Genomic DNA, 25,396 nt, shown 5'->3' with positions numbered 1-25,396 from the left:
TCTATTACATCAGGTAAACAATGGCGCTGGGCTTTGAAACAGCCTGATATAAAGTCAAAATTGACCGTTTTATTTGGAACAATCATCCAACACGGAAAACGGGACGGAAAACTCAGTTGAGAATTGTATTGATGATTTTTATGATTTACTTGAGTGTGTCGGAACTAAAGCGGGTTTAAAGAAGAAGAGTAGGCCTACTACCCGCAAAAAACGTTCCAAAAATAAGTGGTATGATCAAGATTGTAAATCTATGTATCGTAAAATCAAATCGATATCTCGCTCTATTAAACGTCAGCCACATAATCTTTTTTAGTGCATGATTACCGTAAATTATGTAAACAATATAAGAAACTTTTGAACTCTAAAAAGACGCTTTTTAGAGATAACATTTTTCGGACGCTTGACAAATTAGAAACCAATGATCCGCAGGGATTTTGGAAAGTTTATGAAGGTTTATGCACTACCAAAAAGTCTTCATCCCAGAATCCTATCACACCTAAACAGTGGTGGGAACACTTTCTGACTCTCATGAATAGAAATGTTTCTCATAATGATACACTATTTGAAGATTATATAAATAATTTTGTGTCAAATTTTAATGAAAATGATGTAAATAATATTGATTCTATTATTACTAATGATGTAAATAACATTAATGCTATTATTACCATCAACGAAGTCAAAGAAGCAATCTCAACTCTAAAAAAGGAAAGGCAGTTGGAGTTGACGGTATTTATAACGAAATGTTACAAGAGGGTATATCAGTTCTTGCACCATCTTTAACCTGTCTTTTTAATTCAATTTTTAGGCAGGGAATTTTTCCCTCTTCCTGGAGACTTAGCACAGTAACAGTACTTCACAAAAAAGGCGACAAAAATCAGCCAAAAAATTACAGAGGAATCGCTGTATCGAGTAATTTATGTAAATTATTTTGTTTAGTGTTATATAACCGTTTAAATGTCTTTTGTGATAAGGAAACTATAATTCCACATAATCAAATTGGTTTTAGAAAGGGCTCTCGAACCAGTGACCACATTTTAGTTCTCAAAACACTTATTAATAAATATATTCATCGTGCTAGTAAATCTTATTTATATGTATGTTTTATTGATTTTTCTGCCGCCTTTGATACCATCTGGCGAAATGCTCTTTTATATAAATTAAGCCAAACGGGTATTGGCGGCAACTTTTTCAAATAATTAAGAACATGTATACATCTGTTTCTTTCGCTGTAAAATGTGACAACAAACTTACTGATGCGTTTAACACCACAGTCGGCGTGAAACAAGGCTGTGTCCTTAGCCCAATTTTCTTCAATATTTTTCTTAGCGATCTTCCAAAAATATTTGATGCTAATTGCGCTCCAGTGAGTCTTAACAACTCACCTCTCAGTTGTCTCATGTATGCTGATGATCTAATCATTTTATCTGAAAGTGCAAATGGCCTTCAACATGCCCTTGATAAATTGCACAATTATTGCAGAAAGTGGAAACTGTTAGTTAACATTGACAAATCAAATGTCATGATATTCAATAAAGGTGGTCATGTTTTGAAAGGTTGTAAATTTAATTATGGTAATTGTAACATCAACATAACTAATGAATATTGCTATTTGGGTATCATTTTTGTACCATCTGGTTCATTTACAAAAGCAATGATTAGACTTAAAGACAAAGCAATGAAAGCATATTATAAAATTAGGGATAATTTTATAAGTGACTCCTACAAATGTAGCATGAAATTATTTCAGACCCTCATCCAACCAATCCTTAGCTATGGATGTGAGGTTTGGGCACCATATTTGTTAAACAAACTGAACGACTCAAACTTTCTTACAACATGTGATAAACTTCCAAGTGAATCTATTCACATTAAGGTTTGCAAAATTATACTCGGAGTTCATAAAAATCCACTAACAATGCAGTAAGAGGCGAATTAGGTAGTTTTCCACTGCTCACAACTATGCTTTCTTTATCTGTAAAATACTGGTGGAAGCTAAACGAAAAATGTATGAATGGTAATGATTCTCTTGTAATTCAAGCACTTGTAGATAACAGAAAGTTAGTGTGTACTAATAATTTCACATGGTCGACAGGTATAAAAAATATATTTAGCCTTATCAATAGGATTGACATTTGGGATAAACCAAATACGATCACCGCTTCCAATTTTAATGAAATTATTGTATCTAAACTTCAAATCGTCTATAACAATCTTTGGGTTAATCATATTAATAATTTTAGTCCTAAACTCAGAACATATTGTACATTCAAAAATTCTTTCAGTGCAGAAAATTATGTTATTATCGCTAAAAGATCTTCCAGGGCTGCATTCTGTAAATTAAGAATAAGCGCACATAATCTCATGATCGAAAAGGGCGTCACTTCTCCAAAAAATTAATCCAGAGAATAGAATTTGTACACTTTGTAATTTAAATAAGGTGGAGGATGAATTTCATTTTGTAATGATATGTCCTTTCTATACCAACCCTCGCCAAGATTTATTATCTACAATACATGAAATGTATGATATAGATGGTATGGTAGACACTGACATTTTCAAACTTATAATGAGTGCAAGTGATTTTGACAGTATTACTCCAATAACCAAATTCGTCAAATCAGCTTTTGATTCACGAACGAACATGGACTTATAGATAATAACAAAGTTCCCATTTGGGCTTAGAGCAGCGACCCCTGTCATATTTTCATTATATAGGCTCAATGTAACATGGACTTGAGCGCCACTATTAATATTGTCTATTATTATTAAGACTAATTTATATTTCTTCTATAATTGTAAATATTTGTACTTGTAACTTTAATATTGCAATTTCAATTGTAAATATTTGTATTTGTAAATATTAACTATACCAGTTTGTTTGGTGAATGTTAATAAAATATATTGATAAACACTTGCGCACACGCTTGCGTACTTGCAAACACTTACGAACGTGCATGCGTACGCATAAACACTTGCGAACGAGTGTGTACATGCAAACACTTGCGCACACGTGTGCGTACTTTCAAATACTTGCGAACGTGTTTACGTACTCGCAAACATTTGCGAATGGGCATGCGCACATGCAAATAACCTGCGCACGCACGCGAGTAGGCCTACTCATAAACACTTGCGAACGCACATGCAAACACGAAAACACTTGCGAACACTTGCGAACTCGCATGCCAAATGCGTGCCCATTAAACACTTGCGAACGTACGTTTGTACTTGCAAGTACTTGTGTACGCGCGTGCGTACCCGCAATAACTCGCGAACGCATGTGCGTACCCATAAGACTTGAGCATGTGCATGCGTACCCATAAACTGCAATATCATATAATCACTTGAGATTGCGCATGCGTACTTGCAAACACTTGTGCACGCGCATGCGTACTTGCAAACACTTGCGAACGTGTGTGCATACCGGCAATGTTCGCAAGCGTACGCATGAAAACTTGCAAACGTGAGTGGGTACTCGCAAACATTTGCGAACCCGCGTGCGTACTCACCAACACTTGCGAACGCGTGTGTGTAGGGCCTACCGGCAATGTGCGCGAGCGTACGCACCCACCTACAATAGCTTGCCAAACGTGCGTGTATAGGCCTACCTATAAACACTTGCCGTCCCATGAAAAAAATTGAGAGAGTGCGTTCCCCCTCCCCTGCTTTCGCCGACTATGATCGACAACATAGAGGCCTATGATGCGGCCGGCTCCATCCAGCCAGGGGCTAGGGGCCCGACTACATGACCGCTGCGTACGGCCCACTCACTCCACACCCGGTTGCCTCCCGCGTATGGGTGCCGACCTCTGCACCTCTGACGCCGGCGGCGATACCCGGGGCATTACCCCGGGGCGATATCACGGGTTAGTAAAATGGTTAAAAGATTATGCGAAATAACAATAGGCCTATTAGGGACCGTTCAAAAACACTTGTTAGGGGGTCTGATGCAAAAAAAAATTATCAGTTCTCAAATAGTTCAGGGTCCCCTTTTTGACATAAAAATTATGGGTCAATCCCATCGAAAATCATGTAAACTCAATTTTCACAGGAAAATGTTTAGTTTATTTTTTTCAAGGCCACCCCTAGAAGGGTCAAAACTTTTAAGCACCCCCTTTTTTTGCATCCCCAACAAGTGTTTGTCGCACCAGCTTCCACCAAGTTGTAGGAATTCCCATATCAACATCAGCCCGCCAATTGAGCGGCGACGGGGCCGTATAGACCTTTTTCCCTCTTTCCCATCATGCACTAGTTCAGGGGGGTATGAGTGTCGCAAAATACATCATCTCCCCGGGGGAGTACAGAGTTATGTTCATCACATTCTGGAATACGGACATTTCGACTGGTGCCTTCGTCACAAAAAAGGAAGCCCCGATAATGATGATAATGGCGCCACCGTCACTAATACCTTTCGGGGGCAAAAAACAACATTTCTATGCCTTATGGACATGGTGTATTCACCCAAAAAGTTTCCTGTTATTGAAACCTAACTTTGCATACATTTTATAGACCTAATGGTGAAAAACTGATGACGGGACACGCAGTGATATTTTACCGGCATCCGTTTCACTTTTTTTTCGGAGTTGAAAATAAAACGAACACAAAATCTCTTTCACAGATGTTCTGCATCGCTCCGTAACTGCATCACTCGTGTATTCAATTATTGCATAATTAGTAACATCGATGGCCTTTACGATAATCCGCATATATGGAATCAGTATGCCCATATTAAGACAACATAATTGCAAAGGCCTGGCAAAGACCATCGGATGCACACGATCTATGAGGTTGATGAACTACGTCATACCCCCCTGGAATAGTGCATTGTGGGATAGAGGGAAAAAGGTCTATAGCATACCCCGTACCACCCGGTGTTTTCGCGTAAGTCATTTACATGCTTGTTGGAGGTAGTGAACGCCGCGGTGGGCCACTTTTGAAGAAGAGAAACGGAAGTACGGTATAAATCGGGAGATCATGCGGCATGGATATAATTTACTTTAATCATGTTAATATACTAAGCATAGGCCTATTTCGTCCTAATAATATTTTATGTATTAAAAAGGCCATTAAGTTGTGCGTTGAAACATTGGTTGAAATCAGGTTGAAATTTCAACGTTGTATCAACGTTGAAGTTCAACCTGATTTCAACCTTCTTAATTTTTGCATTGAAAGTTGGTTGAAATCAGGTTGAAATTTCAACGTTGTATCGACGTTGAAATTTCAACCTGATTTCAACCAATCTCTAGGTTGAAATCAGGTTGAAATCTGGTTAGGTTAGATTTCGACGTTGTATCAACGTTGATACAACGTCGAAATCCTAACCTGTGCCCACTGGGATAGACTATAATACGTTTATGGGACCTTTGGACGTCCAACCGATCGATTTGAACGTACCATTGGCCTGGAGAGGAGGCATCTCTAAATCAATATGACCTTCATCAAGTGAGGATCAGCCAAGCACAAAAAGTTTCTTGTTTAGCGTAATTAGCATATTAATCTTATAAGTATTTTTACCCTAGGCCTTATAATCATAATACAGGCCTGCCTAAAGTGTAATGTGCGAGTATGATTATTTCTTTGATATTCTTCTTGATTTGATCAATATTATACCTATTTCTTTTCTTTTAATACCTTTACATCATAGGCCTATAACTTGTATTAGTGAAAATATAGTCTAACACAAAATGGGATTTCCCTCCACCTTTTCTTTTTAAAAGAAAGTTTTCAAGCTAGAAATAATGTCACAGATATTTTTGCTGCCATGTTTAAAGATACGAAATTCCTGTGTGATGGTTGATGAAGGCTCTGATATCAACTATAATGGCATGGGAATTATATCAATTGTGTGAAGAATACTTTGTGGGAACAAGTTAGATTTTATCATTGGTAATGAAGTATATGATTATGAATTACAAAGTATTGGTTAGTACTTTTGTGATTTTCCAATAATTGACGTTAAAAATGTTTAATACACGCCTGCATTTGTAATGCTTGTAATGGGAGTAAACAAAATATTCTGTGTGCGTGGCCTGCACAAAAGGTCTGTAGTGCAAATCTGTCTATTTATCCTGCGTTTAGAGAATGTGTACTCAACCGTTGCTATCAAAAGACCTTTGATTCTGGATACTTTTCCGAGTGTTCAATGACATTGTACCATTCGCCACTTGCACAGTTCCGCCATTATGCACTATATGCGGGAGAGCCTCGAACTGGCAGCATACATGAAAGGAAGAATTACGTAACCTTACACAGAATGTTATATGACTGGTTCAATTCCCATTCATGTATGCTGCCAGTTCGAGGCTCTCCCCGCACATAGGGCATAATGGCGGAACCGTGCAAGTGGCGAATAGAGCGTGTTTATAGTGAGCTAGATTATCCGGTATTTAGAGTATAAGTACATCTTATACGGTATTGGTCGCCACTATAAACAGACCAATAGCGCTATTTGCCGCACATATTATACGGAACTGATATCCTTCGATATCGATGGATATTGCAGTATATTCATTCCGTATACGGCCACTATAAACAGACAGGGATTAACGATACCGTTATTCAAGGAAGTGGAACAGGGTTGTAGAACTCTCCCAGCTCAAATTTATCACTGTAATAACACATCACATACAAATATGGTACAGTACTGTAGCAATAATGTTAGAAAATAGGCCGGTATCGTTGCGACGGCAAACTATTTGAAACTGAAAATATGTGTGCCTCCCACATTGCATTGCGGTGACCTCGAACACGCAGAGTTCAACCACCTCGGATTCAGAATAGCGCTGTTGGTTGCCACTATAAACAGCCGAGATAACGGATAAGTCACATTCCATCCTAATCCCATATGCGTATAAGGATACCGTATAAATACCGTACACCACTATAAACACGCTCAACTATGCCTACTGCGGATGAGGTGGCATAGCATATTCTCCACTGACATATAAAGAACATCATTAACAAAAGCTAACAAACTTTACTTCTCGGACCTACAGATTATATAAGTGATTATACACTTGGATGATGTTGTATTCATAATTGCATCTACCAGCATCTACTGCGACGTCGCCCGAAGCTAGCCTGTCGAATATGCTTCTCGTGTGGCGTGTGTAATTCACGAATTAGGTATGAAGCATGCACGCAAGGTTAACATCGTCACACGTCTGCGCATGTCCGTAGGTGCTAGGCCAAGTATAAACTTTCATTTAACATTCTAACCAAGCACATGCACCTCAAATCTAACCTTCTACCTCTCTTTAAGGGGTTGTTTTGAATGACAGGTGAGTCAGGGGTCAAAAACAAAATTGATACCTTTTTGACCTCAGCACATGTGTATGTATGATGTGCCATACAAAAATTAACAAATCAATACCTTAAAGTATCATTTTTTAATGTTTTTTGCGATAAACAGTATCTTTTACCATGTTTACAAGCTACAACTATTTGTACCGTGGGCGTGTTTGTTGCCAGGTCATTAACAGACGGTCAGACCTTGAATAATAAATTTTGTGGCTTTACATAATGCATTGCTTAAAGCAATTATAGTAGCCTTGGCCCAAGGCTTTGGTTCTATAAGTCACATGTGGGAAAGCATACAATATAGGCCTATTCAATAATTGCTTTATATGCCCCCCCCCTTGTGTTGTCTCATATCCCTGGTCAAATCCAGCTTGCAAAAAATATAAATGTGCTGATATTAACTCATGGTGGTTTCTTTAATGTTTACATGTAAATGGCTAGCATTGCACCTGGCACCATTTTCCATACTGTTAGATTACATACATGTAGGACCAAAATTGTGTACTCACAAGAAACTGAACAAATCATAGATCCAAACTCAATATCCTACAATTGGTCTTAGATTACATGCATGTAGAGTGTGGCACCAAAATAGTATCCTCGTAAATTATACCTTTTATGTCCTGTTTGGAAGATTTTGAAGTTAATAATTTTGGTATATAGGCCTACATGAATTTAATTTTGAATTTTTGATGATTCATTAATACTACTTCATAAAGTACCATGTTAACTGTAAAGTAGGGCCTATGTTAAATACAAAATAATAGGCCTATGATATCTTGATAATGATAATGATAATATGTCGCACACCTCTTATAACTTAGTAATTTAGGCTTAGGCATACAACCTACATCATGAATTTTCTCTGCAAATTAATTTTACTGTTCTAACCATGTCAAAAGACTTGGTCAAGTCTAAAGCAACAGAGGGTATACAATATAATGTCACTCATGTCAACCTCATCATCAATATAAAATATTGACATCGTATAAAGGTACCACGGGCAATTCGAATGATAATACAGATAAAAACAGGTGATGGGTATGAATGGTAGTTAGTGGTTTTGGAATCGAACTACACACCTGTGCCTCTATCACCTTAAAGCTGTCCCATGTCTCATCCCTGAATAAACCAACCGAGCTTAACCGTAAAGGTATAACAATTGATATTGTTAAGCTTTATAGAAATCAGTTCCAATGTTTAAATTGGACACACCTCAGTGATCCGAATACATTAATGTCCATATTTGTGGAATATAGTATTGGCGAGTTGTGATTTACTTTGCAGAGTTTATAAACTACGTTTTAAAATACTGCAGCATTCTCTGTGTGGTAGCATGTAGGCCTATAGTGTGGCGTAACATGTGATGGTGTGTAGGGCGGGTTGCTTGTTTTAGGGTGCACTTATCTTTTAATATGGCCATTTGTGGCATATTAAAACTTGATCCGTTGTCCTATACAAAAACAATTTGGTTTTGAAATATTGTACACATTTCACGTTAAAACGTCATCAATTATGCCTGCCGAAAAATGTACATTTTCCTAATTTTTGCTCTTGCCTTGTGGTATTATTTTCTTAGGGTGATTGAGGTAAAATGTTTGACTGAATGAAACATTTATGTAATATGAAGGTATATGCTGAAATGCATCTTTTTATTGTTTTTCTTTCTTTCTTTTTGTTCACAATTAACGATAAGACACAAATATATCCTAAACCTAACCCCAACCATAACCCTAAACGTCGCCTTAACCTGTAACCTAAGTTTTAATCCTAAACCTAAACCTAGCCCTAAACCTTATCTAACCCCTGACTCTCTGAATCCCAATTCTGACTTCCAACTCCTCACCTATGCACACATTCCACCTTGCAACCCTTAATACTCACACACGCACATCCCACACACCCCTACAGCACCCACATCAATAAATCCACACTCCGTCGACTTAAAACACACACCTACCCCGGCTACCCCAAATAGGCCTACCCCATTCGGGTCTAACTCTAATTCTACTAATAACTCGACACTAAATTCTACTAATAACTCTCACTAAATTACTCTAGAAATAATTATACATGTTGGAATATAAAAATTGGTTGTCGTTTTTTCCGATGTATGCCCCGCCTACTTTATCGAATGGTTTATAGTCCAATAGAGGCTGAAAGCGATATTTATGAAAAAATGCTAGCTCCAGATCACAATAAGGCTATTGAACAGTGTATAGAATAAGCCGGTCCCTGTAAATTTTAGTCGTTAGCCGAAGCGATCAATGTTTAGAAGGCTTTTAGAACATATTTTGGCAGTAGAAAAATGATCTGGGCAGTATCGCGGCCAGAGACTAAGTTCGGTTTTATACATTAAGCGTATATTGACAACCTACATTGAGACCCCTTGAAATGATGATAAATATATCGACACTGAATCCAGAGCTGCTCAGAGTGACACATGTTTTTAGTTATGAAGTATTGCAATGGACTGTTACCAGGAAAATGCGGATTTATACTAATTCAAGACACCAATCGGAAGAAACATAGTAACCACTGTGCAACGCTTGTGTTTGGCCTTCTTATGTGTGAAATTTCGAGGCAAGGCGGTGAGTAAAAAAAAATAAAATCAATGAATTTATGCTAAAAATTCCATAACATCAATTCTGTAGATATGACATATAAAGGCAAAACTCAGCACTAAAGTGGACGTTTTGAATAGGATGCATTTACTAAATACACACAAATTTGGGTTTCTTCGCTAACGGAATGGGTGTAGAAGTCTTTTTCGTTAAAAAAGTGGGACATTTTTTAAATTTTGATGGACAAAATTGCAATAAGAAATAGGCGTTTCCAAGGTTGCAAAATTACGATGAATTGTGTGCACAAACGATACCAATTAAGACACATGCCTTACCCTCAAGTTGAAAGTAAGTACCGTAATTATTTATATAGAGTGTGCAACATATTAAGGCGAACTTCTGGCGAAATCGATGCAAAGTCAATTCATGAAATCTTCGTTGCCACTAGAAAGTGCGTGAGCAATAATGTAACATCAAATATACACGCCTGTTTACATAATTTCCTAAGACCTTACACAAGTGATCAGGCTCAAATATAAAACTAGAGAGTTTGGTCATTGATATGTACCATCAATTTTGAACCTATGATCAATATTGCTAGGCAAAAATTCACATCAAACATGGCAAATTTCTCTCATTTCGGAGATATTTTAAACAATACAGCTCGACCCCTTAAGACCATATGGAGCAAGGCAGGTGGTTATTTGCATAATTAGTACACTATTTTAAATGCGCTATAGAAAAGGATTTAAAAATCCTTTTCTATAGCGCATTTGAGTATATACGTCGAACAACTGAATACAAGCACAACGTGTGGACCAATATATTTTTGTAAACATTTTAGGCCTATAACAAAATGTTCAAAACTATAGTTTCTACCCTATGACCTATAAAAGTTACCTGTTATCAAAGTGTCCGCAAAAAACTGGTCATCGCAAGTATCTTTGATGCTGAAAACTAAGGATATTCACGCAGGGACAGGCCAAAAACCTTACCTCGATCGTAAAATCCAGCCGATGCATGTCATAAATAATTCATTATTCCATTGTATAAATGTCAGTGATTGTGTCCATGTATTGTTATTGCACCTGCGATCTCGCGCGAGAGCAGTAGTCAAGCTGAATTTATACTCGATCGCTGGATCACCACCTGAATTCGCCTCTCGAAAACCTCTACGAGGTTGTTAAGCATCGAGCACGCCGACTGGCTTAGCAATTATCAAAGTAGTTTTGTAAACCAATCAGGTTTAGACGTACTTTACTGGCGAGTCACATGGGGGTCACATTAATTAATACCGTAAAAGGCCGTCGCGTTCATTGATTGGCTTACGATTGCAAAAAATGGTTTTTGCAACCAATCATAATACGAGTTATATGACGCCCGTCGGAAATTTTGCACAAGTCCATGATGACGTCATGCCCCAGTGCCACGAGGCTGGCTTTCCTGCGAAAGCGAGCGAGTGGTATAAAGTCAGTTTCACACCTGTGATTTAATAAAGCACATCATAAAATCTCTGAGCACATCCACAGCGCATTTGACAGATAAAAATTAAATTTGCAATTCTGAGCAACGGGATTCCATGAAATGGACGATTATGTAAGTTATTCTGAAGGACCGGTAATAATTAACAGCTGGTCTGCTTTATTTGAAGTGCATATTGAAGTTTGTAAGTTTGTGACTTCGTATGTTATGTGCAATAGATATTATAGGAAGCTTAAATTGGCAGGCTCTCATGCAATTTATCCGTCTCTTCCGAACATATATTGATGTTCAGGGCAAGTCATACTGAAATATGACTTGCCCACACAGGGTATAATTTGAGTATAGCCTAAGTAATGATATGTCATGTCCCATTCTATTTGTATTATTTTTATTCTTTTCATTTTCAGCGAATCAAACCATACAGTACGACAGCAACTTAGCTCACTTCCGGTAATTTTTACCGGCGTGACCTCTGCTGTTACGTAACGCAATGTTGAAAATCAGGTGGCAAATACGGTTTTTCAGAAAACATCAAAAAAATGGAATACACGATTCGTTTCTCCCTTCATTTCTATATTGAGCCCATAGATAAGATATGAAACATGCGTATAAGGCAAAGAATAACGTGTAAAAGTTGAATTATTGTGAAAAAAATTAATGCTTTTTGTGCGCGAAGTAGCCCATGATGCAGTCATGGTCCATGGCAAAGGCGATTCGACCAGGGCCATGACACTCTATTCACGTGGTTTCTTTTCCAACGCTAAAAGATTACGAATTTTGGTGGTTTGTAAATGAAAAGTGTCCGGACTATCGATTGATTACGTAACTGTTATGAATAATTTATTAGTTTTTCAATGCATTATTGATACATATTAATACATATTATCTGTATTAATCAAAGTACTTGGAATAGCAATCTGGTGAGTTCACTGAACTACGCCCAAATACTGATGGAGTTTTAATGGCGCTAATCCTCTCCATACACAGATGAACAAATACAATAGGAGAAGGTCAACACATATGACCTCCTATATGACATGTTATATGAGATGTACAACAACCTGAATATCATAAAGATCAGTGTTCGTTTGTGCATATGAACTGCATATTTACAATACTAAATATTACTCGTTATATATTATGTCAAATATTGGTATTATGACAACACGGTATATACATTGTATATAAAACGACTAATAGATCCTACTATCATGGCGTCAGGTCATTGGTTCATCATATCCCGTATGTTTCTTAAAATTCATTCATATTTGAGACAAATTTTTGTGCCCATTTTATAGGCGTACAGGTGGATCCGGTTTTTTTTGTCATTTTCATTTCTTTTTGATGAAAGAATTAAGGTTTTCCACTGCACGGAGGCCACTATGTGATACTAATTTAATGCTATTTGTAAATGAATGCGGATTCCCGGTTGTTGTTTTTCCACAGTGTGACAACTGTCCACCCATCCAGACAACATCATCACATAATAAAACGTCTGTATTTGTACGATGAGTAAATATTAAACTGAACTTTGCCTTGGAACATTGTGTAAGACGGTGTAAGATTTTGTGGGCGCCCTCAACATTATTATCCTCTTTGTATCCGTAAATGACATGGCATAGACTGTGTGAATTCTATGAAGACTACTTATACATGGGGTCATATCCATGGACACAAGTAACGATAATTGACAACACGATACGCGACTGTATTTAGGGAGGCTAACCACTAATTAATAATGCCGGGTAGGGCCTACTCCTGGGCGACTCGTGTGGGCAAGGACGCTTAGGACGGTGACCAAATGAGTCTCAAATTTCACCGGGGTGGGGCACTCAAGTATGATAATGTAGGCCTATACGCATGTGTGGCCAACTTTTTAAACACCCCCTAAAACGAGTTTTACCCTACCAGCAAATTTAGGATCAATAGGCCTAAGCTAACTTAATACACTAAAGGAAGTTTTGGATGAGAAAACGGACATTTTGATGAGAAACGGCCAAATGGTGAGCATTTAAATTTTCTCATTCTTTTGGATGAGAAACTTCCTGGTGTGTGTGTCAATCATTATTGTCTTATTAAAATCCGGGACTTTGGTTGACCTGTGCTAGACTCCAGCACATGTTAATGACGCAAAGACAGTTGTGGTAACACCATGGTCGCAGACCTGCAAAAAAGCTCAAAACAGATAGTAATGAAACCAGTTTTTATTTTCCTTGCTCTAGCGAGTTCACAGAGAAGGTGTTTCTAGTACAATGCAGCGTCGGACTCTAGCTGAGAGCGTAGCCTGAGTCCAAACGGACTCCAAGAAGGGCTCTCCATACACAAATGAACAAACACAAAGGAAAGTAGTCTCCTCCGTGACCAGCTTGATTTCGATGGAGCGAAACCAAATTGGCTGCAGAGGAGACGGGTAATTTTGCCATGCAAATGAGGTGAGTGCCCTCTCAAGAATAACTACTCTCTGATTCGACCTTTGTGGCATTAAACCCAGTTAACAGGAAATTAATCCAGTAAATCGATTCAGTAAAGCAAATAAGCTCATGCATTCGATCACTAACGGCAACAAGCTTCGGTCGATTACCCCAGCTGCAGCGTGTGTAAACTCTAATTTGCATAGAGGCTGTACGTGAAATTATTGATTGGCTCCAAACAAAGGATTTGAACCGGTGCACGTAATCATGGCGCAGTGCAGTCCATTCAATCAAATGTTGTCATCAACCTATTTGATCGCAGTGCATTGTTATGTGTGAGACGAACTGTCGCGGTTGATTGCAATCAAACAAACAATGTCTTATGTATTACTTTGTTCCGTGATGAAAATCGTGATGTTTTATTCAATCACTCTTGAAAAATGTATTTCCTTTGTAGGCCTATTACTTTGTTTTGTGATGAAAATCGTGATGTTTTATTTCATCACGCTCTAAACAATAATTATAGTTACATGCATTTCAAGAAAAAAATCTTATTAAAACGGTAGGCCCTATGTTGTTTAGAAAAAATGTAGAAAGTGATGATGATGATGATGTCGATGATGATGATGATGATGATGATGATGATGTCTCCAAAAGTATCCCGGTTTGTTTTTCTTGCCCTAAATCGTGCGTATCTATTAATAAGGCACTTCAATAATCAATAATCAGTCACGTGACGGCCTCCACTAACTAGCTACTAACTTGGGTTTATGGGCGCTGATATTTCATGTTCACTGTCACTTATTTATCAGAAAAGTGCGACCATTTGTCAATCACCTACAGTACCCAATTTCGGCATACTATATCAGAAACTCATCATGATGATTGCCAGAGAATAGTTAAAATGTAGCTTGTACCGTTTTTTTGTGGCATCCTTCAGAAGTGAGCGGTCCGATACCAATATTTTCGGTCAAATCTCCATTCAATTAACACGGGGAGTTGGCTAGCTATGCCTTGCCCTCACTCATATTTTACAAAAGTGCGACTATTTCTGAACATCTAACCTAGCTGTAATTTTAGGTCATGTTAGAGAAATATATTTGCTAGAAGTTTGGAGAATACCTAACATATTGACTGGTTATTTTTCACACAGTGATGTTAACTAGCCAAGTGCCCATTCTTCCAACGTAGATCATTTGTAGGGGTCACGCGTCAATGGTGAGAGCACTGTGTATTGTGTATAGGAAAACGGACAGTAACTGCAGTATGCTAAAAAAATAGAGAAAATGCATGTCACGATCACTAAAATGCTTATATCTACAGCTTTGAGGAAACGCCGGTCTAATGCTTTTCTGTTATGATAAACATTGCAAAAGACTAGAAATTCATATCTGGTGTACACCTAAAGTTATTAGGTGTCAAAATTGCAGATTTTAAGCGCCATTTGTGGCTGAACCACTTTAGGGGGCCTAAAATTCTGTAGGGGGTCTAGAAATTTCTCTTTTTTTGAATTGCTCATAGACATTGGCACATGGTTAATCCATTCTGAACATAATTAGGACCTATAAGTGCACTGTGGCATTATCATGGTTCCTTCAAAATCAAAGATAATTTGATTGAACAGTATGAAGTGCTGATTTTGACCCCCTCTGAAATCCCAACGAAATTCCGAAATCAATCTTTTTTGGCATTAGGCATTTCAGACACAGCCAGTGAGTGACCACATTCAAAAAGAGGGTCACAACTGATTTAATTAAGAAGAAAATGCCTCTCAAAGAGAGCGCTTTGTCATTTGGACACCTTAAATTCCCAATTTTGGTCAAGGTCGCCAAACTTAGATGGCCCGCCATTCGGAAACGAAATTGAATTTGAATTTTTTTCTTGTGACCTCACCTAGGGGTCCATGAAAGGTACCCCTGAGCTAAAGGAGAGCATAATCCAAGAGGGTGGGTGTACACTCAGTCTGTTTTGACATGGACTGACCCCACAGCTTGTATTAAAATTTCAGCGAAAATGAGCGGTGGAACAACCTAGTCGTAGGTTGAAAAGTTGCATTCTTTGAGTCTTCGTGTCGTAAGCGCACGTTGCAAGTGTCACGATGCTTCACGAAATGGATCCCAGCCGGCGCTGTCTATTATACATGTTATATTGATTAATATAGCAATTAAAAACGTCTATTGTTATATATTTTATAAATGCAAAATACTCTATTGTGTAACAAAATATTGTAGTCGTCAAAGAAGGTAGTATCATCTCATTTAACTAAAGTACAAACAGTTTTGAAAGGATTGTTGTTGAGTGAGATCCTTGAACATGTTGAACGAGAAATAAGATAGCAAAAGAATACCCTTTGCCCGAACAAGTTGTGATGACTTAGTGGACAGAGCGAAGGTATTATGGCTTTAATAAAAATATGAAATCTAGGATTTAAAAATATGAGTTAAAATCAAATCAAAAATCAAAGAGAGGTGCTTGCGGGGTTCGAACCAAGATCGAACTTCCAAACACATGTATTTACCAATAAGCCATACCAGAGACATGATTAATTCGGTGACAATAATAGCAATGTTATACCCACTCAGTGGCTCACTCGTGATTCTATTTCTAGAATGAATTAACACCGTCCAAATAATGTAACACAAACCTTTATGCTGACTTTTAAAATTGTTTGAACGTTGGGAGTATTATTTTCAAGTTAAATAACCAACGATGGACAATTGACAATGAAAGTTTCTTTGCAGGAAAAACATCGGCCGTACAATATATGGCGTGACAGTAGTCACGCACAAAGATAAACATTTCAACATGTTCAATATACGACTAGAAATATACCCCAACCAAAAATCACGAAATTTTCAGGCAAGTTAACTTTAGTTATTCTATAACATGACACCCATTTTTGATTCCGGCGCTTTTTCTTGCTTGATGATATGAACATTTTTGTGTTCGTGACATGCAATTTTTCTCATTTTCCGAGCTACTTTGGACATGGGTTCAAGCTTCTTTTTCCCCATTTAATTCAACTTTTACACGTTATTTGTTGCTTTACACAAATGTTTGATATCTTATCTGTGGTCAGGGTACATAAATGGAGCAATATACGACCCGTGTCTTCCATTTCTGGAGCTATTTTGATAAAAAGCGTTTGCCGGCTAAAATTTTAACATTGTGTTACGTAACCCGTGTTCACCAACCCGTATAAATTTTCTGTCTAACAAACGAGGTCACGAAGTTGCTGTCGTACTGATAGCCATGTATACAAAATGTCATCTTTGCTGCTGTGCTGTATGTTTTATCGTTGCTGAATATCCGATACGGCTTGCTAGATATCATCACACCGTCACATATTCTTGAATTAGTATTAGATCATAAATCATGATCCACAGGGGTACACGGTATGCTGTTGTTACAGCTGGATGTATAATAATGTCCCTAAAATTGGGCATTTTCAAGAGCTTGGGAGTGTTTTTCGTACCTATACAAAGGAGTCTAAACTCATCGTATGTTGCCATGGGAGCCTGTATGGCTGTATATGCAGTGGCTTCGGAAATATTCGGTAAGTAAACTTCAAACAAATTTGATATTAAGAAGAAACTGGGTCGGGGATGTTTTGTCACTGATAATTTCTAAGTCAAGAAAGGGATCAGAAGATCCACCTCTGCCTATCCAGAGCTGATCTACAGTCATTGGCGGTGGGTAGGGGAAGGGCATGTTAGTGCCCCCCCACTTTTTTCAAATCCATAATGTGCTGTGTGTCACCTGTCTGGTTGAACATAAATAATCACTTCTCTATTCTAGACTCTAAAAGAAAGTGTAAAAATTATGCACGAAATGACTTACTTTTGCACCCCCCCCTGCTATATAAACATAACCCCTTTTCGCTTCTGGTTTGGACACCCAACACCCGGTCCCCGCACTCCGTGCATCCGCGGGCATTCATGCTCGTCGAAAATTTCGCGAAATAAGGGGTGTTTTCAGATGAAGAAACGCGATTCGCGAAACACAAGAAAAAGGGGTGTTTTTTCAAACCACGTGTTCGCGAAATTGAAAAAAAAGAGGGTATTTTCATAGAAATATCACTTCTCTTGCTTTTACCAGAGAAGCGGTAATATTTTATTATATCTTCTGTGGTTTTACGAAAATATCACAGTTTCACAATTTTCCGTTCGGCGCATCCGGTGTGCACCCGGCCAAGTGATTGAAGTTCATACATTTTATTTAGCCTCTGCATTTAGCCATGGGCCTGTGAGCAAACCCAACGCTTTTCTGCCAGAAAAGGTAGGCCCTATAAGGCACTATGTCACAGGGGAAGTTGCCCAAATTGGTCCAGAATTGTCAAAATAGTATAAAGTTATTCAAAGTTTCACAAACTTGCTTAAAACTTCCTCGAAATTGCGGTAAGTTGCACAAAGTTGCTTTTTAAGTTTCTCAAAATCGCGTAAGTTATTCAAAATTTCACAAAATAGCTTAACATTTTCTCAAAATTGCTTAAAGTTGCTGAAAAGATGCTCAAAAGTTTTCAAAATTACTCAAAATTGCTTCAACTCCCGCGCAAGCTGCGTAAAGTGAGCGCGGATTCCATCAAATTGTCAAAAATTTTCCAGTGCAGCACAAAATCATGCAACCTCACGCACTTTTGGGGAACTTTACGTAACATTAAAAAATGTTGCAAAATTTCGGACATTTTTGGAGAATTTTGACACCTTTGGGCAACTTCCTTTGACATGTGGCCTCCTATATTAGAAATATCGTTCGCGTTTTACCGAAAATAGGGGCATTGTCGAAGGGCAAATAATTCGCGAAATCGCTAAAAAAGGGTGTTTTCCCCAAAAGTTCGCGAAATGAGATGCAAAAGGGGGTGTTTTTAAAGTTCGCCGACAAGCATGAATACCCGCGGATGCACGGAGTGCGGGGACCGGGACCCAACACTAACGCAATAATTTATGCAATAATAGTGAAAACCTGTCCACGAATGGCTTCAATTTGTTCATTCATTTAAACCATTTTCGGATTTTCAAGCTAAATTTGATTTCTACAATTATAGTGCCGCGCCAAAATGAGCTAAAATATGGTCCACCAGCTTGCTTCAGTGGGGGCTTCATGTCAGTTTGTAAATTCTTAGGGGAACATCCTTACTCAGGCACCCCAACGTATGCATAAACATGATAAACAAGTCGTCCTTTTCGTTTCTGCTTTGGACACCGACATTTAATGTTTAAAGCAATAACTTATACAATTGATACTAGTGAGATCTTGTCTACGCATTCTTCCTCTGCCTATGATTGTAATGCAACATGATTTAGTTGTATATATTTAGTGATAATAAATTTATAATCTGTACATTATTGTAATTATTGTAAAAATTGCCAACACAAAAAAAGAACAAAGATATTGCAGCTTTTTAGTGATTTAAAGAGCAGACCAGAAGGAACTGACACAAACCTCAAAATTAAGTTATAGACAAATTTTAACATTTCATACTATCTTTGACTATTGAATAAATGACTTGTCAAAATACATCAAGAACCTGATCAAATACCCTTATCTGGAATGAACTTTTGTTCTGGTTATACTGGAACATTTGCTATTTTATTTTTTTTTTTTTTTTTCTAATGTTGCTAAAGTTTTTACCCCCCCCTCTACGTGCCCAAAAACCTTTTAACCCCCCCTGTTCATACACCCAAAACTTTTTAACTCACCTATTCAGACCTCCTAAAATTTTACGACCCCCTACATATTTTCCAGCCCCCCTACCAAAGTATTTATGAACACTCCCTTAGTTTATGAGTATTCAAGATTAACATCTTAATGATACTCCGTTTTGAATGTACTGTTTTTCACATAGCACCAATCATAACATGGGCAGCGCAGATATACGGAGAACGTCCATTGGCAATATCAGGAGGTATTATTTCCAGTCTTGCACTCTGTTTGGCTTCTCAAGTTGGATCACTCACGTCGTTTGGTATACTTTTGTTTCTATCAGGTAAATTTACATTTTCACTGCATAAAATAATATTTTTTCATGACATAAGGTACTAAATATAGGGGCAACCAAAATGGTAAGGTTGGGCATGTGCCTCTTTGTACAAAAAAGAAAGAATAAAAGCATAAAATATTTTATTGAAGTGGGTAAAGCCGAAGTCGCATATTTAGCAAGTTTGGGATATTCTGGACGAACGAAATGAACGCGCGAACAACGTAGAAAAGGTACAAAATTTGTACAAAATTTGTTCGTTTTACAACATATTAAAGACAGTCAACATACGAAGGAAAGTATTAATATGCTGGGGTATGGGCAAACCGTCAAGTACAGGGAACTGGAGAGGGGAAACGACGAGTTACTCCAAATCACAGAGGCAGGTAGTGACTGGGCAGCCGAGTGCGATTTATGTATTTATTTTGGAAGGTTCATGGTTTTTTGTTTTTTTTTTAAATTTTGGGACCTTTTTCCAAAATATGATATTTTTGCTGATATTTCCAAAAAGTGACACGCCTAAGACAAATCTTTGGGCACATAATGTGATGCGATCAAGCAAAATCAGTTGGAACTCTGAAATATTGCTTACATCTATGGAACTGGTAGTTCAATTTCAATGGGTTTTTTTGCAACATGCAGCTTTGTAAATGCTTTTTACTATCCTATAAGAAACTGAAAATTTAATATTTCCGAATTCCGACTGATTTTGCTTGATCGCTTCACATATTTTGTTATTGTCAATACAGTTCTTTCCCACGTACCTACGTTATCATTCGCTTTGGTGATTTACTAATATTATATTTTGTGACTGAAATTTGACGTCTTCAATGCGTTTTAAGCTTACCATGAAATTAACGCTGATATAATTTGTTTGGACATGCTCCTTTTAAAATATATGTCTAATCGTCGGCTTCTGAAGAACATTAAAACCAAGCCAGTAAAAGAAGACAAAGAAGTAAAAAGTGGACAATGAAGCCGATCCTAACAAAATATGTCCTGATTGTGGACTGGAGGACATTGGTCATGTTGGTTGTGGTTGATACCAGTGCATGTTTTGTAAAATTTACTGGCATTTTGCATATGGGGAAGTTGTGGGCTTTACATGACGAGCAATTTGAGACCATTTTCGTTGAAATCAGAGCTTTCTTAATTTTTGGCCCCTTGGCCAAAAAACTGACCCCAAAAAATTCGACCTTTTGCTTATAACTCAAAATTGTATGTCGCAGGTATGTCAAACTATACTTTTTCTGAATCCTTGCAATGAAAGGAATAATTTGGTGTGCTTGTTAACCAGATAAAGGACCATAAAAGGAAGCTAAAAAAGTTGGTTTGGTAGAGTCCTGTGGGTGTCATCATTAAATTCCGTATATACCGGACTAATATGACATTCATAAATACCTTGCGTTCTTTTTTATTTCAGGAATTGGTTCGAGTATGGCAGTTATGTCTCTGACAAGTGCGATTCCTAAATATTTCCCCGATAATATCCAGAACGTTTTCGGATTCATTTGTGCTGTTGGGGCAATCGGAATTATGGTGTTCCCTCCTGTTAATCAACTTCTTATATTCATTTACGGCTGGAGAGGGGCATTGTTAATATTTGGTGCTATAAACGCTCACAGTGTTGTTTGTGGTGCGTTAGTACGTCCTCTAAAATCCCCACATGAAGAGAACTATACGCAATTGGAAGGTGACAGCATCATGTCTGATAGGAACGTTGAAGCGGCTCCAAACGAACATTCACGGATACGTTTTCACATGAACAAGTTACTGACGTACCTAACATTTCTATTTATAGACCATCCTAGATTTACATTTATTGTAATATCAGAAATATTGTCAGGCGTAATATGGGCAGGTTGGGTGATATTCCTTGTACCACATGCACTAAACAAAGGAATTCCCGATCAGATGGCATCTTTTCTTTCATCAAGTGGTGCTCTGGGTACAATTATAGGTAGGCTAATAATGGGATATGTCATCCAAGGTGGTCATGTAACTTCATTTCAATTTTACATCATTTTGGGTTTACTCAACACTGGGGCTTTTTGCTTGGATTTAATTAGTGAAAGTTTTGCGGTGTTAGCTATCCTTGCTTTTATTAATGGTCTCGCGAGTGGAACATTTATTGTACTTAGCTTTTGTGCTGCAGCAGAGATTCTAGGGATGACAATGCAGTGGGAGGATACAGTGTAATAAGTGTGTTTTTCCCCATTGGAGATCAAATTGGCGGTATACTTTTGGGTAAGTGTAGAATATATTGAAATACATGTGACGATTTAACATAATTAACGATTTGGTATGTAACGTCTAACGCACCTATGACTTATGTATAATGTTACTCTCCTTCACCCTGAATTACCATTCAATATATTTTAACATTCAGCCACAACGTTGAAAAAATTACACTCACAAACGTTTGTTATTCCTTATACCATAATAACATTTCGCTAAAAAACGTGTTGCCCTAATCATTCATGCAGACTCACATTTTCAATTTAAAAATCATTTTTCAAAATGTGCAAAGTATCAAAATGGCGGTTTGCCGTAAACCATCGATTTTAATATTATAATGACCAAAAGAATATTGAATTACTGCGTAATTATTTCAGAACTATGTGTGTAGTTTGTCAGTGTTCAACAAAGTAAACATCAATATTTACAATTAGTTAGATAGGACTTAGAATACTTGATTGCATCTCAGCTCTTTTCTTCTTTTTCAACAGGTTATTATCTTGGCATGGGATCGAGTAAAAGCTTTCTATTGCTTGGCGGTGTTTCTGCATTAATTGTTATCGTCAATGCTGTTGCATTATTGGTTCCAATTAGTATATAAGCGAAAGAGTGTACTGAAGAGCTCTGTAGGGTCTACACGAATCTGTCACAGGAGTTTATCTTTCAAATTTCAAAATGTTTATCGCTCGCACATTGTCGACACCCTGTATTATAAAGATTTTTTCCTGCAACTTAATACTCGGTTGGTGAGCGACGGGCGATTGGTATTTCACCAAACTCAAGAAAAGGAGTCCTATCTGATTGGCTAGGAATCGATCGCTAGATCGCTCAGTGCTGAAGTACAAACTCAAAATGTAGAGATGTATTCAATTCGATACAAATCAATATTCTATTATTGACGCAGATAAAGAAAGTTGCATAATGTCTCGATAGCTCTCGATATAGTGCATTGTATTATATAGACGAATCCAAATCCACGCATTCCTACACCTGACTAGCAGCCTTTAGTTGGGTAGCCGTCGGCTACAATACACCCAAAATGTGAAATGATTCGGCCTTGGCGGAAAATTTAAACTGCATTCCATCACCCGTGTTACACCTTCCCCGAAAACACAGGTAGACAAAAGAATGATTATACAACACATTACAATTCCCCTTCTACATGGTCTGTTCGCTGTTGAAGTGCCATATAATAATCGGATTAACTACACGCGGTATCTATGCATACACCAAAGTATTTGCATACACCATATCAAACGCTACAAATGGATGGATGTACTTGCGAACAAAAGGACTATGCGACGGGATTACCTGCGGAATTATCTCTATTGTATATATTATTCTGTTATAAACCCGCATCGTCCTTGCATCTTCTCCAAGTGTTAGGCGGCTTTTATTTGCACAATTGGGCACTCAAAACACCAGGTTGGTGCTAGCGGCTACCCAAAGATGGCCGACCAAATCCTGACCATGACTTGGCTCGTTGGATTCGTCTATACTTGTGATTTAATATTCTATAGAGCACGTTGATCTGAGTTTTATATGATTTTAATCAACGCACTGAAGGGTCTATTGTTCTATTGTGTCCGATTTAAGCGCTGACATATTGGAAAATGTTGCCAATCAATATTCATGAGAGTGTACATTCAACGTCCAGTTATCGAAATTGGGTGACATGTGTTTGGCAGGTGTGAAATATATCTGACTGGGTGTTTAAATTACGTTAAGTATTAAGGTTTTGGCATCATTAAATGGCTGCCTAGTGCTGTTATATGCTTAGATTCTATAATAATAATTATTATTTTCTTTATTCATTCCTTTCTCTGCACTTATTCTTTCTTATGCACACACTTAAGACACGGTTTCAGATTTGAAGCAGGTTTGACTGCCAAAAATGGCAAAATATAAAGTTTCAAAAAATATTGTTTTAAATATATTTTGTGCAGAATTCATTTCTGAAGTCAGAAATGCACAATCTGTCATTGTTTTCCTGATATGAGCATTACAGTAGAAGCATATGCTTTTGACGGAAATAAAAATATGAGATCCATCAGTGACAACATCATCACAACATATTTAACTCTATTGGCACACTTATAAAGGCTCTGCAAGGCTCACATCATGTTGTAGTGCAAGTCTGACATCTGATTGGTGCACACACATTGAATATAGGTCACATGATTGCGCAATATTACAGGTACTAATTGTTCCTGATTTTGCTCAAAAATGGGGTGGCGAGTCAATTTGATAAAAAAATTAGAACTAAAAAAATATGCATTTTAGCACAAGTTTGATACTATATCCATGTAGTACTGTATCATGGGAATAACTGATTTGTTTTTCTGAAGTCAGAAATGCAAAATCTGTCATTGTTTTCCTGATATGAGCATTACAGTAGAGGCATATGCTTGTGTCGGAAATAAAAATATGAGATCCATCAGTGACAACATCATCACAACATATTTGAACTCTATTGGCACACTTATAAAGGCTCTGCAAGGCTCACATCATGTTGTAGTGCAAGTCTGACATCTGATTGGTGCGCACACATTGAATATAGGTCACATGATTGCGCAATATTACAGGTACTAATTGTTCCCAATTTTGCTCAAAAATTGGGTGGCGAGTCAATTTGATAACAAAATTAGAACTCAAAAAATATGCATTTAAGCACAAGTTTGGTACTATATCCCTGTAGTACTGTATCATGGGAATAACTGATTAGTTTTTTAAACATGTCGCCCTCATATTTTTTTGTTGCGATTTTTCGAAATGCCAAATTTTTACGTAATTTACAGATGTCACAAATTGGTAAAAAAATTAGAAAAGAAAATTGAGAAGGAATGGAAAGATATTAATGTTATACCCAAGTAGGAACTTATACTGTGCATAACTGATTAGTTTTTCAAGCCTATAGCTCTTGTAGTTTTCTTGTAATCCCGATTTTTATAAATGGCGGGAATTTTTACACACATCAAAATTTTAAGGGTAGGGGAAACATTTTTACATTTTGCAAGTCTTTCCCTAAGTTAAAATGAACAAAGTTAGGTATCAAATGAAAGCCCATTCAATACTGCATAGACTGGTAGGTCAACCATCACTGTAGCACCTTCCTATCAAGAGTTATGATTTTTCAAATCAATTTTTTTGCCGAAAACGGCTTATTTTGGCATGTCAATTGTCACAAGGTATGTCATATTTGAATGATTCTGGCGCAAATGATTAAGTCAATCACAAAACAAATACCTGAATCCATCAAATAGTACCCTCAGCTGATATGTTAACATTTTAAAGGGCCATATCTAAGTATATTGTAGACTCTATGAGTATACAAAGTTGGCATGTGAAAATTTGTGTCACCCAAAAAGTGTGTTTTTCGGGCAAAATCGGCCACAAATCAACATTTTGTAGCAAAACGATGTACC

General features: G+C 37.5%; 1 protein-coding gene across 1 annotated transcript; it reads left to right on the top strand.

The window, feature by feature from the left end:
- The first annotated feature begins 17,266 nt into the window (after positions 1-17,266).
- LOC140166786 (monocarboxylate transporter 12-like) lies at positions 17,267-21,932 on the top strand. Its single transcript, XM_072190277.1, has 3 exons — positions 17,267-17,312; positions 19,602-19,742; positions 21,157-21,932. The coding sequence occupies exons 1-3, from the start codon at positions 17,267-17,269 to the stop codon at positions 21,930-21,932; spliced, it is 963 nt and encodes a 320-aa protein (XP_072046378.1).
- Positions 21,933-25,396: the final 3,464 nt, after the last annotated feature.

This window comes from Amphiura filiformis, chromosome 12 (assembly GCF_039555335.1).
Source record: "Amphiura filiformis chromosome 12, Afil_fr2py, whole genome shotgun sequence".
Lineage (NCBI taxonomy): Eukaryota > Metazoa > Echinodermata > Ophiuroidea > Amphilepidida > Amphiuridae > Amphiura > Amphiura filiformis.
This window is presented reverse-complemented; position numbering and strand designations above follow the sequence as displayed.